General features: G+C 36.7%; 1 protein-coding gene across 1 annotated transcript in view; it reads left to right on the top strand.

Moving 5' to 3' along the window:
* Positions 1-13,221, top strand: part of LOC132160715 (cadherin-22-like) — a 207,984-nt gene that overhangs the window by 154,003 nt on the left and 40,760 nt on the right. The window contains exons 8-9 of the mRNA XM_059570374.1: positions 2,617-2,753; positions 10,685-10,806. Of these exons, the coding sequence (XP_059426357.1) occupies positions 2,617-2,753; positions 10,685-10,806 (259 nt within the window). The remainder of the gene's footprint in view (positions 1-2,616; positions 2,754-10,684; positions 10,807-13,221) is intronic.

Consider the following 13,221-nt stretch of genomic DNA (forward strand, 5'->3'; position numbering starts at 1 on the left):
CCAATTCCAGAGTTGCTGGATCCATCTTGTAAAGGCACAAATTAAGACCTGCTTTTCAATATTTGATGACACTAACTGTTAATCCTTGGCAGTGATTTTTTTTTTTTTTTTCGGTCGGACTGATAAAGACCCCTTTGTGGGTCAATCAAATTAGAGTTTGTTAGATTAATTAATTATTTTGTATATAACTTGCATCAGATGGTCAGTGATTGGACTGCAGGTGGTCCGTGGTTGCATCGTCTGAATTGCGTAGCGAACCCTGGCCATTATCAAAGACACCCACCCTGCATTTCAGTCACGCAATTCGACTTCCTGATAGAGCTTTTTATTCTCCAGAGCCATCAGCGCACTGAAATATGATTTACTCATTGGCGCAGCTCAAAGGTGACGCACAAGGGAAGTAAAAGGCTTTGGCTGGCCGTATAGTCTCTCTCTCACACATACACATAGCCTTTGCAAATTACCTCCATTAAAAATGCATGAGGCTGCGCTCAAAGTGCTCCAGGTGTTATAAAGCACAGTGCAGAGGCAGGAGACTCTGCTGGTTGGCTGGCACATGTCGGTGTATGGCGTAGAGCCCATGCCCATCAGTACCACTTTAATCATCTACATTGGACTCTACTAGCAAACATAGGCTTTGCCCAGAGCCCCATCACTCTCTCCTTCACCCGTACCACCCAATACCAGCGGGACAGCGGGCGGATGAAGCCCTCGGAGAGCACTATACCTGCTGGAAAAACACACTCCTGCTGTTTGGACAGGAAATATTTGTTTGTTTTCCTTCAGCGGTGGCTTTTTATGAGCTCCAAGAGAGACATTGATACCTGTGCCACATTCAAATCTCTGCAAGAGACACTGCAAGAAATGACTTAATAAGAAGTGTTTTTGTCTTGTTAAAACAGCTAAACATTCTTGAATCAAGATACATTTACTTGAGAAGCATTAATCTATCAAGGGACTTTGTGCTTAAATATCTTAAATATCAAATATCTGTCGATCTGTTTCCCTTTGAATAAAGTTCCTTTTTCTTATCCCATTAGCAGATTTTTCTTGTTTTGAGTACAAGCTCACATTAAGGAGTAGTTCACCCAAAAATACACATTTGCTTTCCATCACTGCCTCAGCAGTGGATGCTCTGCAGTGAATGGGTGCCGTCAGAATGAGAGTCCAAGCAATCCACAGCACTCCAGTCCATCATTTAACATCTTAAGAAGCCAAAAGAAACAAATCCATCTTTAATGCATTTTTAACGTCAAACAAAAGAGTCTATAATCTACAATAATTCCTCCGGTGAAAAAGTGTTCTGGCCTGAATAAGGAGAAAAATCTGCACAAATCAATCCCGGTTTACAAGCCAAAACAGCTCTACACAAATATATGGCTGGATTTTGTTGTGAGAGACAACAGTTGACATTTTCACTGGAGGAAGCGTTATTATGGATTACAGAAACCGTCTTCATGATGGATTTGTTTTCTTTTGGCTGTTAATTGATGGACTGGAGTGGTGTGGACTACCAACAACAACTTATCTATATCTTGGATGGCCTGAGGATATAAACATTTCCAGCAAATGTTCATTTGCCATTCCTTTAATTTTCTCAAGTTAAGGAGCAAAATAATCTTTGTATCTGTATCTTGATTTAAGAATGTTTAGATGTTTGTACTGTAAAACAAGTCGAACATGCTGTGTCAGAAAATCATTCTTTGCTGTGTAGATCAAAGTTTTAATTGTCTTAAACTTCACAGATTTGTGCTGCTAGTTTTCTAAGCCACCAGACATATTATCCCCATGATGGCAGGAACAGCAGACCAAATTATATTTCAGGTTTTGTTTCAGTGCAAGTATTCGTTTTTGTTTATTTGTTTATGAAGAACATCTTTGAATGCAGCTGTACATTAATACATGCAGAACAACTCAAGGCTTTTTTTAAACCAATGCACACTGGACTTGTGCTTCCATGACAATTAAAAGCCAATAAGAGGAATGTAGCTGAGAAATCTTTTCCACGGCCCAAATTCAGGATCTTCTGCACCTCGACGTTAATAGCTTCATTTCTTCCGTCTCCCTTTGGGCAGTTTAAGTTTTTCCAAAGCGCCGCCTCAACCTATTGGCACAGAGTAATAAGCACAAGGTAAAATAAGAAGTGAATTAATTCATATGAATTTATATTCCACATGAAGTCTAAACCTGCAGAAGCTGACATTAAACCCGCAAGGGTCCTAGAAAGGAAGCGAGTATGACAAGTCAGAGGGGAAAATAACAAAACCCTCACTGAGTTTTGTCACTTCATCTCTCTGTCAGTGGTGTTTGTATTCCACATGGTATGAAAATATATTTTGCTTTATCAAAGGACCTTATGAAATATTAATCGTTTGTTTGGAGAGGGCAATTGAAGTACTGACTCAAGTTCATCCTCACAATTCGTGACTAGAAGTTAACTCAATTATGACGATCTATCTGTCTGTTGGTTTAGTAAGTTTTGATTTTCAGTTTCAATCTCAGTCTCTTCATGTGCTTTTTAGTCCTTGACTGTCCCACTCCACTATTTTATGAGAAAGGGCATTAAAAAAGAAAAAAAAGTCAGACTTTAAACCCTTATTTGTGCTTTATTCCCAGGTTCTCTATAGACCAGAGCACAGACCAGGAGCAGATCTTTAACATCGATCCTGTAACAGGCGCCATCACTTTGGGAAAGATCCTGGACCGGGAGACTGCCGGCTGGCACAACATCACAGTCACCGCGGTGGAAGCAGGTATAAACCCTGTTTATTGCACTCCATCAGTCGCAAACGAGTTTCAGTCAAGTGGCCCGAATTCTGTGCAACTAAATTAGAGACAAAAAAACAGAGGGATGGTTTTGAGTTTAATATGATGTTTGCTGAAGTATTATGCATTAATTCTGAGATGATGAACCTATGGAAAGTTACTGTGTTTATATAAAACAGGAAATACCAAATAACCCCAGTGATTTACATTGTACATTGTACATGCATTAACGGCAGTAAAGCACGTGTACATAAACACTTACATATTACACCGTTCAGAGCTCATCAAATGCAGTTTCAGATTTAATAATCCTCAAGGCTAGTTTATAAAGTTTGCAACATATTTGCCTTGATTACACCCAATGATGATGCATGTTAAGGAGCACGTCAAGAATTATTTGTGAAGTCACGTTCATGCCGATTTCAAATCCAGGTCTTTTCAGGAAAATAGAAAAGAAAAATTAATATTTTAAAGTTGGAAGTTAGTTTTGATTTCTGAAACTTGCAGCAAACCTCTAAAATGTGTCAAGAACATTTTGTCTTTCCATTTCGTAACCCCTTTGACCCTTACGCTTTAACATTCAGATCCCAATTCTGGAGTCTTAAACAATTTGTTTTTGTCAAGACATATGATCGCTCTTTCTAAGAGTTGCATCACAGCTTGAGTTTTAGTCGAAATTTGTTGTATTAAAGTTGAGAGAAAACAGTTCAATCTCAGTCTCAGACACAAATACCAGGGTTTTGCTGCAAGATAAAGTCCTTTTTTTTCCAGAAAAGAAGTAGTTTAGCAGTAGAAGTCAACGGCTTAATCAGAATTCGTTCACGGCAGAAAACATGGGATCTGGAGTCGCTGGGAAATGAGGCATCAAGTGGCCAGTTTGGAAACGCTTTTCATAATTCTCTCGTACATCCGTATTTTAAAATTTCACACTCCACTCAAGAGTGTAATGAGTGTTCATCGAAGAGTTACGTTTGCAGATCGATGTGCGGCGAGAGTTTCACACGCCATTGCTGGAGATATTAGTAAATATGATATTTCAGACAAAATCTGGGAAAACTGGTCATGCACAGAAGGCAGTTGCCTCAGTTGGCTGGGAATAAATACAATTTCAATCTTTTCAAGGCTGTTGGTTTAGTCCTACTAAAGCAGGCGTGACAAACGTCTACCGATCGCGCCGTGCTCCAGCGCTAAAAGTCGACTTGAGGAGATGGAATTTTCTTTGCTGTCCAGAAGGAGTTATCAGCTTGGCTTCTTTGCGAAGTCTTGGCACGATGCTTCCAGACTGGAGTTTTACTGTCAGAAAGTCTGGTAGGCCGTCGGCTCGCCACAGAATCCTATCTGCTGAAGAAGATTGACATATAATTTTTGTGCGTTTGATAGGCTGTATGATATCAAACTGCAGACAGGCTCTCTCTCTCTCTCGCTTACTCGCTTCGTCTTTTTCAGGTGATAAATAGAGGAAAAACCATCATGTCTTGCCCTAAGGGTAAAGAGATACTAAGAACACAGTTGTGTCTTTATCTCGACAGAAAGGACATTTGGTGTGGAGAGTGAAAAATAACTGCACTGCACTCTCTCTGGATTTTGACCCTATCAAGGCTCATGCCCTTTCTGGCCATTAGAAATGCAGAAGGGTTTATATGTAACAAAAAATGACATTTCTGTAATCACGGCCAATCTCCTTGCTTCCGTTTTTAATGAAAAGGCCAAAGTAGAGCGAGTACGAACGGAGGAGCTCCAGTGGATTTCACCGCTGGTCGAGTTCAGCTTCTCAAGTGGCTTTTGCATTGGACGTCACATGGTAGCATTACGATTTATTTTAATTTTTTCTTTATTTGAATGCATTCATGCAGTAATTGACCTCTTAAAGTCTTTGACATCAAAGACCAAATTTAATGTATTTTCTCAATATATTTGTGAATTGAATTGAGCATGCAGCTTTATCATAAATATAAATGTAGTTAAATGTATAATATATATATAAAGAAATCTCTGAAAACACATTTTAATATCTCATGCAGTTTTGCTTCTCTAAATAGTTTTTAATTTTAAGGATGCATCCTTTTAATTGAAAAGGTAATTAAGAAAATGTTTTTCATTTTATTTTTTATAGCATTTCAGTAAGTGTTTTTTAACTGGAATTATATTACTAAAAACTAATTTAATTTACTAAAAACAATCTTCAAAAAAGAGTTGAAAAAAGCCTTAATATAATCTGCAAGTTTGCTTCTCATATAACTAATTTTATGAGGAAAATTACTTTATTAAAAATCTTTTGAATGGAAATTTTAAGAAAATGCTTTGTTTTATTGAAGTTCATCAAATATGATCTATCTTGTTTTCTTGCAATTATATAAAGAATAACAAATTAATTAATTTATTCATTTATTTATTGTAATTAGATTTTTTAGTTAGTTAGTTACTCTCAGATATTTAACATGACATGTTGCTGTTCAGTTTTCCAGATACAGTGCATTCAGTTTTAATGCATTGCATACAAGTCTCTAAGCAGAGAGAGTGACTGCAGGGGCGCTGCCAGGAATTTTGGGCCCCATGACAAAAAAATCTTATTGGGACCCCTCTGCGCAGCTGTTGTCACCACATCTCTAGGACCTAACTGTCCCATCAAAAGCTTTACATAACTCTAATCAAAGGCTTGCAACTGTCTTGCTGCTTGTAGTTCAATACTAGTACTAGCACAATATTTACTGCTGGTGATTTGTAAATTCAAGTCTGCATACAGTATGCAATTCACTTTTTGATGCAAGATTAAAAGCCACCATAAAAATGTCCTTAAAGCAACACTATGTACAAATTTTTACCTTAAAATAAAGTTTCCAAAACCATTTCAGTGGTTAATCAAGCTGTAACAAAAAACACTTATGCACTTATGCCTCCCTGGAATGATGCTAAGTCAATAACACAGTGGTAGCTAATTTATATGTAGTTTTCAAATTAAAATAATCATTAGTTCTTCTCTCTTTGGACCAAATCAATTAAGCTTATGAGAAATTCGAAAGGAATACATTTGGAGAATCTTGAATAAATTATGACAATTTTCATTTTTGGGTGAACCATCCATTTAACAGAAGTGAAAATGGAGCAACTTTATATATATATATATATATATATATATATATATATATATATACTAACTTTAAGTTAATCGACAACGAATTGTGTCTCCGTTAACGAAATTAACACTGCTAGCGCGCCGTGCATTGATTGACTGTCTGCAACTAAACACCATCACTGATGAGTGCGCTAGTCAGGACCAAACCATTTCATGCAGATACAGGGGGGTGGTCGGTCAATATGGTGGTCGGTTTTATTTTTTGGTCAATGGTGATATTTAACTTTTATTGCCAAAATAAGTAAAATCAAAAACATAATTTATTTGATTATTATTTGAAATATACTCAATGATGATGGTTTATATAGTGTATAATATAATAAAAATTTGTATTAGTTTTTACGTATTTGTTGGGCCCCCTGTTAGTCAGGGGCCCTTGGAATTGTCCTAACTTTTCCCCCCAATACGGCGCCCATGAGTGACTGTACTGGCCAGGGCTGTTTTATTGTTGAGGAGACAGATGCATGATTCACACATTTCATCTGCAGTGATGACCTGAGTTCACAGACATTTATTGCATCTGACATCGTCTGTCCGAGAGGCTGTGACGCAGTGAAAATAAAGCAGCAGTGCTTTTACTATCAAAGTTAAATTTAGCCCTTTATACACTATTTTAAATGAATCAAGCTCAAGCTCCAGACTAGAAATTCACTTATTGCTTTCACGCCAAATTGCTGCTCTTGGATGTCTCTGATGTCTTCAGGCGTGGGTTGAGGACAGAGATATTGTTTTGTCAATTTGCACAACATTTGAAGCTCATTAGGCACGGTTAGTGCAACCGGGAGAGCTGATAAAACAAGACGAGTTGAATTTAATATTTAGGCCATAGGTCTGCAGTCTGTGTCAGTTCTACTAATTCAGTGCCAACTATCACGCAGGGAAGGTTTCGTCTGCTGCACGTTACTCCCGCTGGAGCTCTCATGAGTCAGAAATGCACCAGAGGCAATCTGAACGTTCTTTTCTTTATTTTCTTCTGTTTTTATGAGACAAACATTTGACTGGATATGAATCATGCAAGATCAACTTTCTTTAAATATGTTTTCTCACAATGTGTAGAGAAACTGATTTACAAAGTACCAACTCTGTAATTGTAAAATATTATTTTGAAACTGGCTATTATGAAAGACTAAGAGGCTGCATTCAGTTTCATATTTTATCTTTTAGACATATATGCAATGACCTCCACATTACCAAAATAAATGTCAAAGCCCAGTGACTTGTACAGACATAAAGAATTTTACTGGCCAGTATTTCTTTATTATTTTTTTAAATAATTTTTTTACTTACAAAATAAATGAATAAAAAGTTAAAAAAAAAAGTATTTTATTTTATTTGTAATTAACTTTATTTAAATCAGCACAAAATATTAAATATTACCACAATAAATATTTTATTTATTCATTATTCGTTTATTTATTTTAATTTAAATCAGACAATATATCTTGATTTATTATGCTATTTTATTTTAATTTATGATGCAAAGTTTTCATTCAGCATAATATTTTATCTAGTATAGTTAGACATACATGCTGTGACATCCAAGCTAATAAACACTGGTGCATTGACACAGTAATTAATTAGCAAAAAGTGTTGTCAAATTGCGCATCTTCATCTGATATAAAGAATCTATTATTGTGTTGTCATTTGTGATTTTGCTGTTTCTACCAATGAGTTTTTACTGCCGTGTTATCTACATGTTTGAGACAACGATCATTGAGATAGCACTTCATAATCACCCTCCTGTCCTTTTGGATTTAACGTAGACTTCATTTCATTTCTGTGTAAGTCGTGTGTTGCGCTCCGCGACATGCTTTCAAACAGGATTGAGGAGCAGCATTTCTAATATAGCACCTGACTGGTAATATGTCATGAAGATATGTGGCTGTCCAACATCAGCTGCATGGGCTGCTAACACAAGCCCTGCATCCTGTAATCTGCTCAAATCCCTTCAATTTATATCGCAGACGCACATCGCTAGTTAAATATAGCTCTGATATCTGCACTATATAAGCACAGAGAAAGTACTGCTGGCTTTAGAGGAATAATACACTTGAAATCTGTTCATTATGCATTGTTGCACGTGATCCGAGCTTTGTGTTCTTATTCTGTTCTTGGTTTATTTCAGTGAATCTCATGAAAATGTGTCCAATGTTCTACAAAATAAGCACAGTATTGGGCAATATAGTAAATAATGCCATGGTGAATTATTTGCCATTTAAATTGTTTGTTTGTTTTGTTTATCGCAATGAATCTAAGATTTTTATTATATTATAGCTTTTCTCCTTTCAAAATGCATTCAGTATTCAGCTTCAGATTTTAAGATTTGATTTAAAAGATTTTTACACCAGAACAATATCAGACAATATATAAATTCTACCACAATTAATACTTTGCAGTATTTATTTGTTGCCTTTATTTATTTATTTGGTTTTTGTTTGTTTTTCTTTTTTAATTTTAGAGATTTCTTTTATATTTTCTCAATTAAAAATCATCATGAATTTATTTTCAGCTTTAAAATACTTGATAATACTTCAGTATATAATACTTCAATAATTACTTTGCAATTAATTTTTTTTAGTTTTGTTTATTTATTAGTTTATTTTCTGTGTTAGTTATTATATATAAATAATATATGATTTTTCTTTCTTTCTTTTGAATTTAGGGAGACATTGGTTTTCCAAAAATGTATTTGGTTTACAGATATGTTTGTGTTTTTTAATGCATAGTCAGACAAGACAAGACTAGAAAAAAAATAATAATATTAACCATGGTTTTAGGGAAGTCGTGGCCTAATGGTTAGAGAGTCGGACTTGCAGTCGAAAGGTTGTGAGTTCGAGTCCCGGGCTGGCAGGAATTGTGGGTGGGGGGAGTGCATGTACAGTGCTCTCTCCACCTTCAATACCACGACTGAGGTGTCCTTGAGCAAGGTTTCGAACCCCCAACTGCTCCCCGGGCGCCGCAGCATAAATGGCTGCCCACTGCTCTGGGTGTGTGTTCACAGTGTGTGTGTGTGTATTCACTGCTGTGTGTGTGTGCACTTCAGATGGGTTAAATGCAGAGCACGAATTCTGAGTATGGGTCACAATACTTGGCTGAATGTCACGTCACTATATTTAAATTAGACCTTGCTAATTTACATAAGCTACATCACATAACATGCGTGCACTACTGTACATCCCCGTAAATAAACACAAGGAGAACAGCAGCCCTGTGTTTGATTAGGAAAGGGTAATTATGTCTCATTACAATTAAAATGGTGGCCCACTCGGTGGTCTGCTGTGGTGTTAAGAAGCATCTCTTATGGAAATTAAAACATTTCTAATGAAATTATGAAGCACAGAAATGAGCTCAGGATCAGTCGCCTCCAACGCTGAGAGCATTTTTAATTACCTGTTAATTTTACTTAAATGAACTAATTATGTACACGTTTTCCAATAATATTTCCATTTTATTCTAGCTTAATAAGGCCATGATCAAAATGATATTGCAGCCCAATATTGAATCCATTTTTCTGTTTTTATGTCATTATGTCAGTCCCAAACGGTGAGCTCTCATAACTATTATGTTTCTGTGTATAGTCTTGTTTGTCTTCATTAAGAATATGAGTTGCTAATTGTTCATTTCCTCAAACTGATGCAGAAGAACTGTCTTCCTGGTGAATCCACTGCTGAGAGTCATTTTTACTTAGTTTTTTATATTATTTGATGGTGTTAAAGTCTGAATTAGGGAGGTCTGAAGCCCTGAATCCAAATCATCCTCATCTGCAGCACAAAATGCATGATGAAGTTGAGATAAAATGCATGCAAAATACAGCTGCAGTGTTTCAGTGGAATCTAACGAGTCAAAAGCACAGTGTTTGGTTTGCTCTTGTCTGCCACTCACAGATGTGGCCTGTGTAAACTCTGCTGTCGTCATGACGACCGGTGCATGTGTTAAGAGAATTCCTTGTTTCAAATGTTACATTCTGTGTGTGATACATTGTTTCCTGCGATTGGGATTCTATTGTGAACACTGATCTATCTATCTATCTATCTGTCTGTCTGTCTGTCTGTCTGTCTGTCTGTCTGTCTGTCTGTCTGTCCGTCCGTCCGTCCGTCCGTCCGTCCGTCCGTCCGTCCGTCCAGTTTATTTGTTATTCCCTGTATTAGATTATAATTGTATCAGAATTATAAAACAAGACAAAGAAACATGTTACAATTATTATTTATATTTATATTGTTTGTTTTTTTCTTCCTAAATTAGACAAAAGTAGTATATTTATGAAGTTTCGTCTTTTTAATTTTGATTTGCACTGTTAAACAAAACAAACTTGTTAGGAACATGGTTTTTGTTTATTTTGTTGTTGTTTTCTTTTTCTTTTAATTTTGACAAGACACAACACTTATAGGGAATAGTATTTTCCAGTGTTTTAATTAATTTATTTATTTTCTTCCTTTAGTATTATCATATAAAATCTAGTGTTGTCATAAAACATTATTTTCTTTGTTTTGACTTAACTAAAACGTGATTTTCACTGGTAAACAAGACAGATACTTGTTATGAATAGTATTTTTTAGTGTTTTATAACAAGTGTAATCACAGTAAGTTTATGCATTTGTGAGATGCAGAAGTTATTTACGGTGTAGTGAATTCAGACTGTAAGCGTGTGTTTCCTAGAAAACTGAACCCGTGCTCACGTCACTCCAGTTGACCCACACAAACTAATGATAGATTAGTTTAGTTCTGTAAATAACTTCCAGTCCAGTTGCGATGTCACTGATGATGGTTGAATCTGCCTCTCCTCAGATAACCAGTCCATGGCGTCTCAGACGGCGGTGAGCATCCGCATCCTGGACGTGAATGACAACCCTCCCGAACTCGCCACTCCTTACGAGGCGTCGATCTGCGAGGACGCCAAACCTGGCCAGGTGAGATAAAGCCTCAGTCACATCAGTCTAATCATCTAATACCATCCCATCTGCGTCTGAAAGCAGATCTGCTGTTCCGCACACAAGTCATCACTACAGCAGATTTGATAGGATATCTGCGGTCGGGAGACACTGAATTGGTTGTGTTGATAAAGCTGTCAGCTGCGATACAGTCCTGCGAGGAAAACGTCGTCATTTCCATGAAAAGCATATGTGATCTGACATCAGCTGGCTCCTGTCAGACATCTGCGCTCGCCGCTAATATATATCAGTCGCGGCACGCGCAGGAACATCAGGTGTGTGGCGTGATGAAGTGGTCAGATTCTAATTGCATTGTGGGACAGCCGCACTCGGCATGGCCTCCCTGATTCACTTTGACGGCAGTGTACAACGCCTAACAAGATTTGTTTTCCCAAGCTCAATATCTCGTCTGATCCCGCTGGGCTAATGTAGTTTGGCTCAACTCACCAGTCTCTCCTTCCTGTTTGGCCATGTCCTAAAAAGCGACCGGTCTGAGAGATACAGCCGCGTGACCTCGCATGACCTCTGAACCCAGACTGAAGCACTGGAGTCCGGCAGAACAATAAGTGTGTGTCAGATTTAGTACCGAGCCAATCGCTTTCCCGTTTTTGTCCGAATAGTTTCATTATTGCTTTGCTCCTGCTTTGGACCTTTTTCAATTGGAAAGAATGATCCGCCTGACATTTTGTACCAAAGGCAATTTATAAACTCTAGTCGTGAAAAAATGGCAGCGGTGAAGCAAACTCACCTGCAGCGCTTTTGTAGCAGCTTGTGGCAGATCTTCACTTTTGTTTACTCATGGAATGGAAGAATACATGTTCAGCCCAAGAATGAGACTCCTCTCATCTTTTATTTTATTCATCTTTTATATACCCTCATGTTGTTTCAGACCCACCTGACCAACTGTGGAGCACAAAAAGTGCAATTTTGAGGAGATAAAAATCACAAGCACCGCTCCAAACCTAGTGAGCTGCTGCACACAAAAAAAATTTGGTAATATAAAATCATCAACTACAACAACAACAATAATAATAATAATAATAATAATTTCATGTTATTTATTAACATCTTGGTGATTTTGAGTGTTAAAAAAATATTAACATTTACTAAAATAAATCAAATTAAAAAATATAAATGTTAATTAATTACCTGGTCCTATACTGAAAACTAGAAGGTGTCATGCATTTTTAGGGAATTGATGAGATGCAGCCAGTAACATCTGCTTTTCACTGGCGATAGTCATGATGTGAGGTAATTGACATATATGCATGATTACGATTATAGAGAATAATGTAAACATGCTCAAAGAACTCAATAACAAAATATATTTTGCTCAAAGAACATGATTTTTTTTATAATAATGACATTATAGTCATGTCAGTGATGTGCTTTATCACAGTTCTTCTCTGTCTGACTGGAATTATTAGAATTTGTTTTTAAGTTGTTTTTTTGTCCTCAAAGCTCTGTTTATTTGTTGAACATTTTCCTGCCTCTTTTAGAGTGGCCGTGAAACATAAAGAACTACAAAAGGATTGCTTGGTTTTTAGAGATGTCATGAAAAATTGTGTGCACTCCTGCTTTCTGTGTGTCTTTGCGCTCTTCTTCTCGAGGGCTTCGCCCCACAATAGAGGCGCTGAATGAGGACTGTTATTGCTGGATTAAGGATTCTCAGAGATTTTTTTTGTTGTACAAAACTGTAACCTTTGTACTACATTTTTGGCTGTGTGTAAGAAGGGCTTTTGTCATCTTCCGATTTCAACCTTGGAAAAAGAAAATAATGAATGTTGCTTTCTTTTGTAAGTTATTTTACCATTAAATAACCAAGTTCAGTTTGAAAGACTAAAAATGTATTGTTGTGTGTCCTGTAAGTTTTTTTAGTTACCTGTGAATCATTAAATTGACTACTTTGTCTGAAAAAAATAAAATAAATATATATTCAGCTATCTATCTATCTATATATATATATATTTTTTTTTTTTAAGAAAGAAAGGCTGGTTGATTTCAAATTTTATGTTGACATTGTATTGAAACTGAAATACTCAAGGGTGTTCTTGGAAAGCACTAGAACTAAAATGAAACTTGTGTGAGAAGTCACCAGCAGTTACCTTTTAAGTAACCAAGTAGAATAAAGTTAAAGTCTACCTAGACTCAAAGGAGCATGTGTTTTCTTGTTAGATGAGCCAGAGATAGAGGTTTTTTAGTGGAAACTCAAAGCAATATGGGTGGCGTTCACACATTCCTCATGCATCCTGTGATGTAGCGTCACGCTGTGTCACGCTTTTCATCCATCCGACTCGCTGGACAGAACAAAGACCGAGCACAACACAATAGTATATACTGAAAAAGATGCTGTTTGAGTCCGTAAGAGCTCAGAAGACGTTTCATCTTTCAGCA

This window comes from Carassius carassius, chromosome 17, assembly GCF_963082965.1.
Source record: "Carassius carassius chromosome 17, fCarCar2.1, whole genome shotgun sequence".
In the NCBI taxonomy this organism is placed as follows: domain Eukaryota; kingdom Metazoa; phylum Chordata; class Actinopteri; order Cypriniformes; family Cyprinidae; genus Carassius; species Carassius carassius.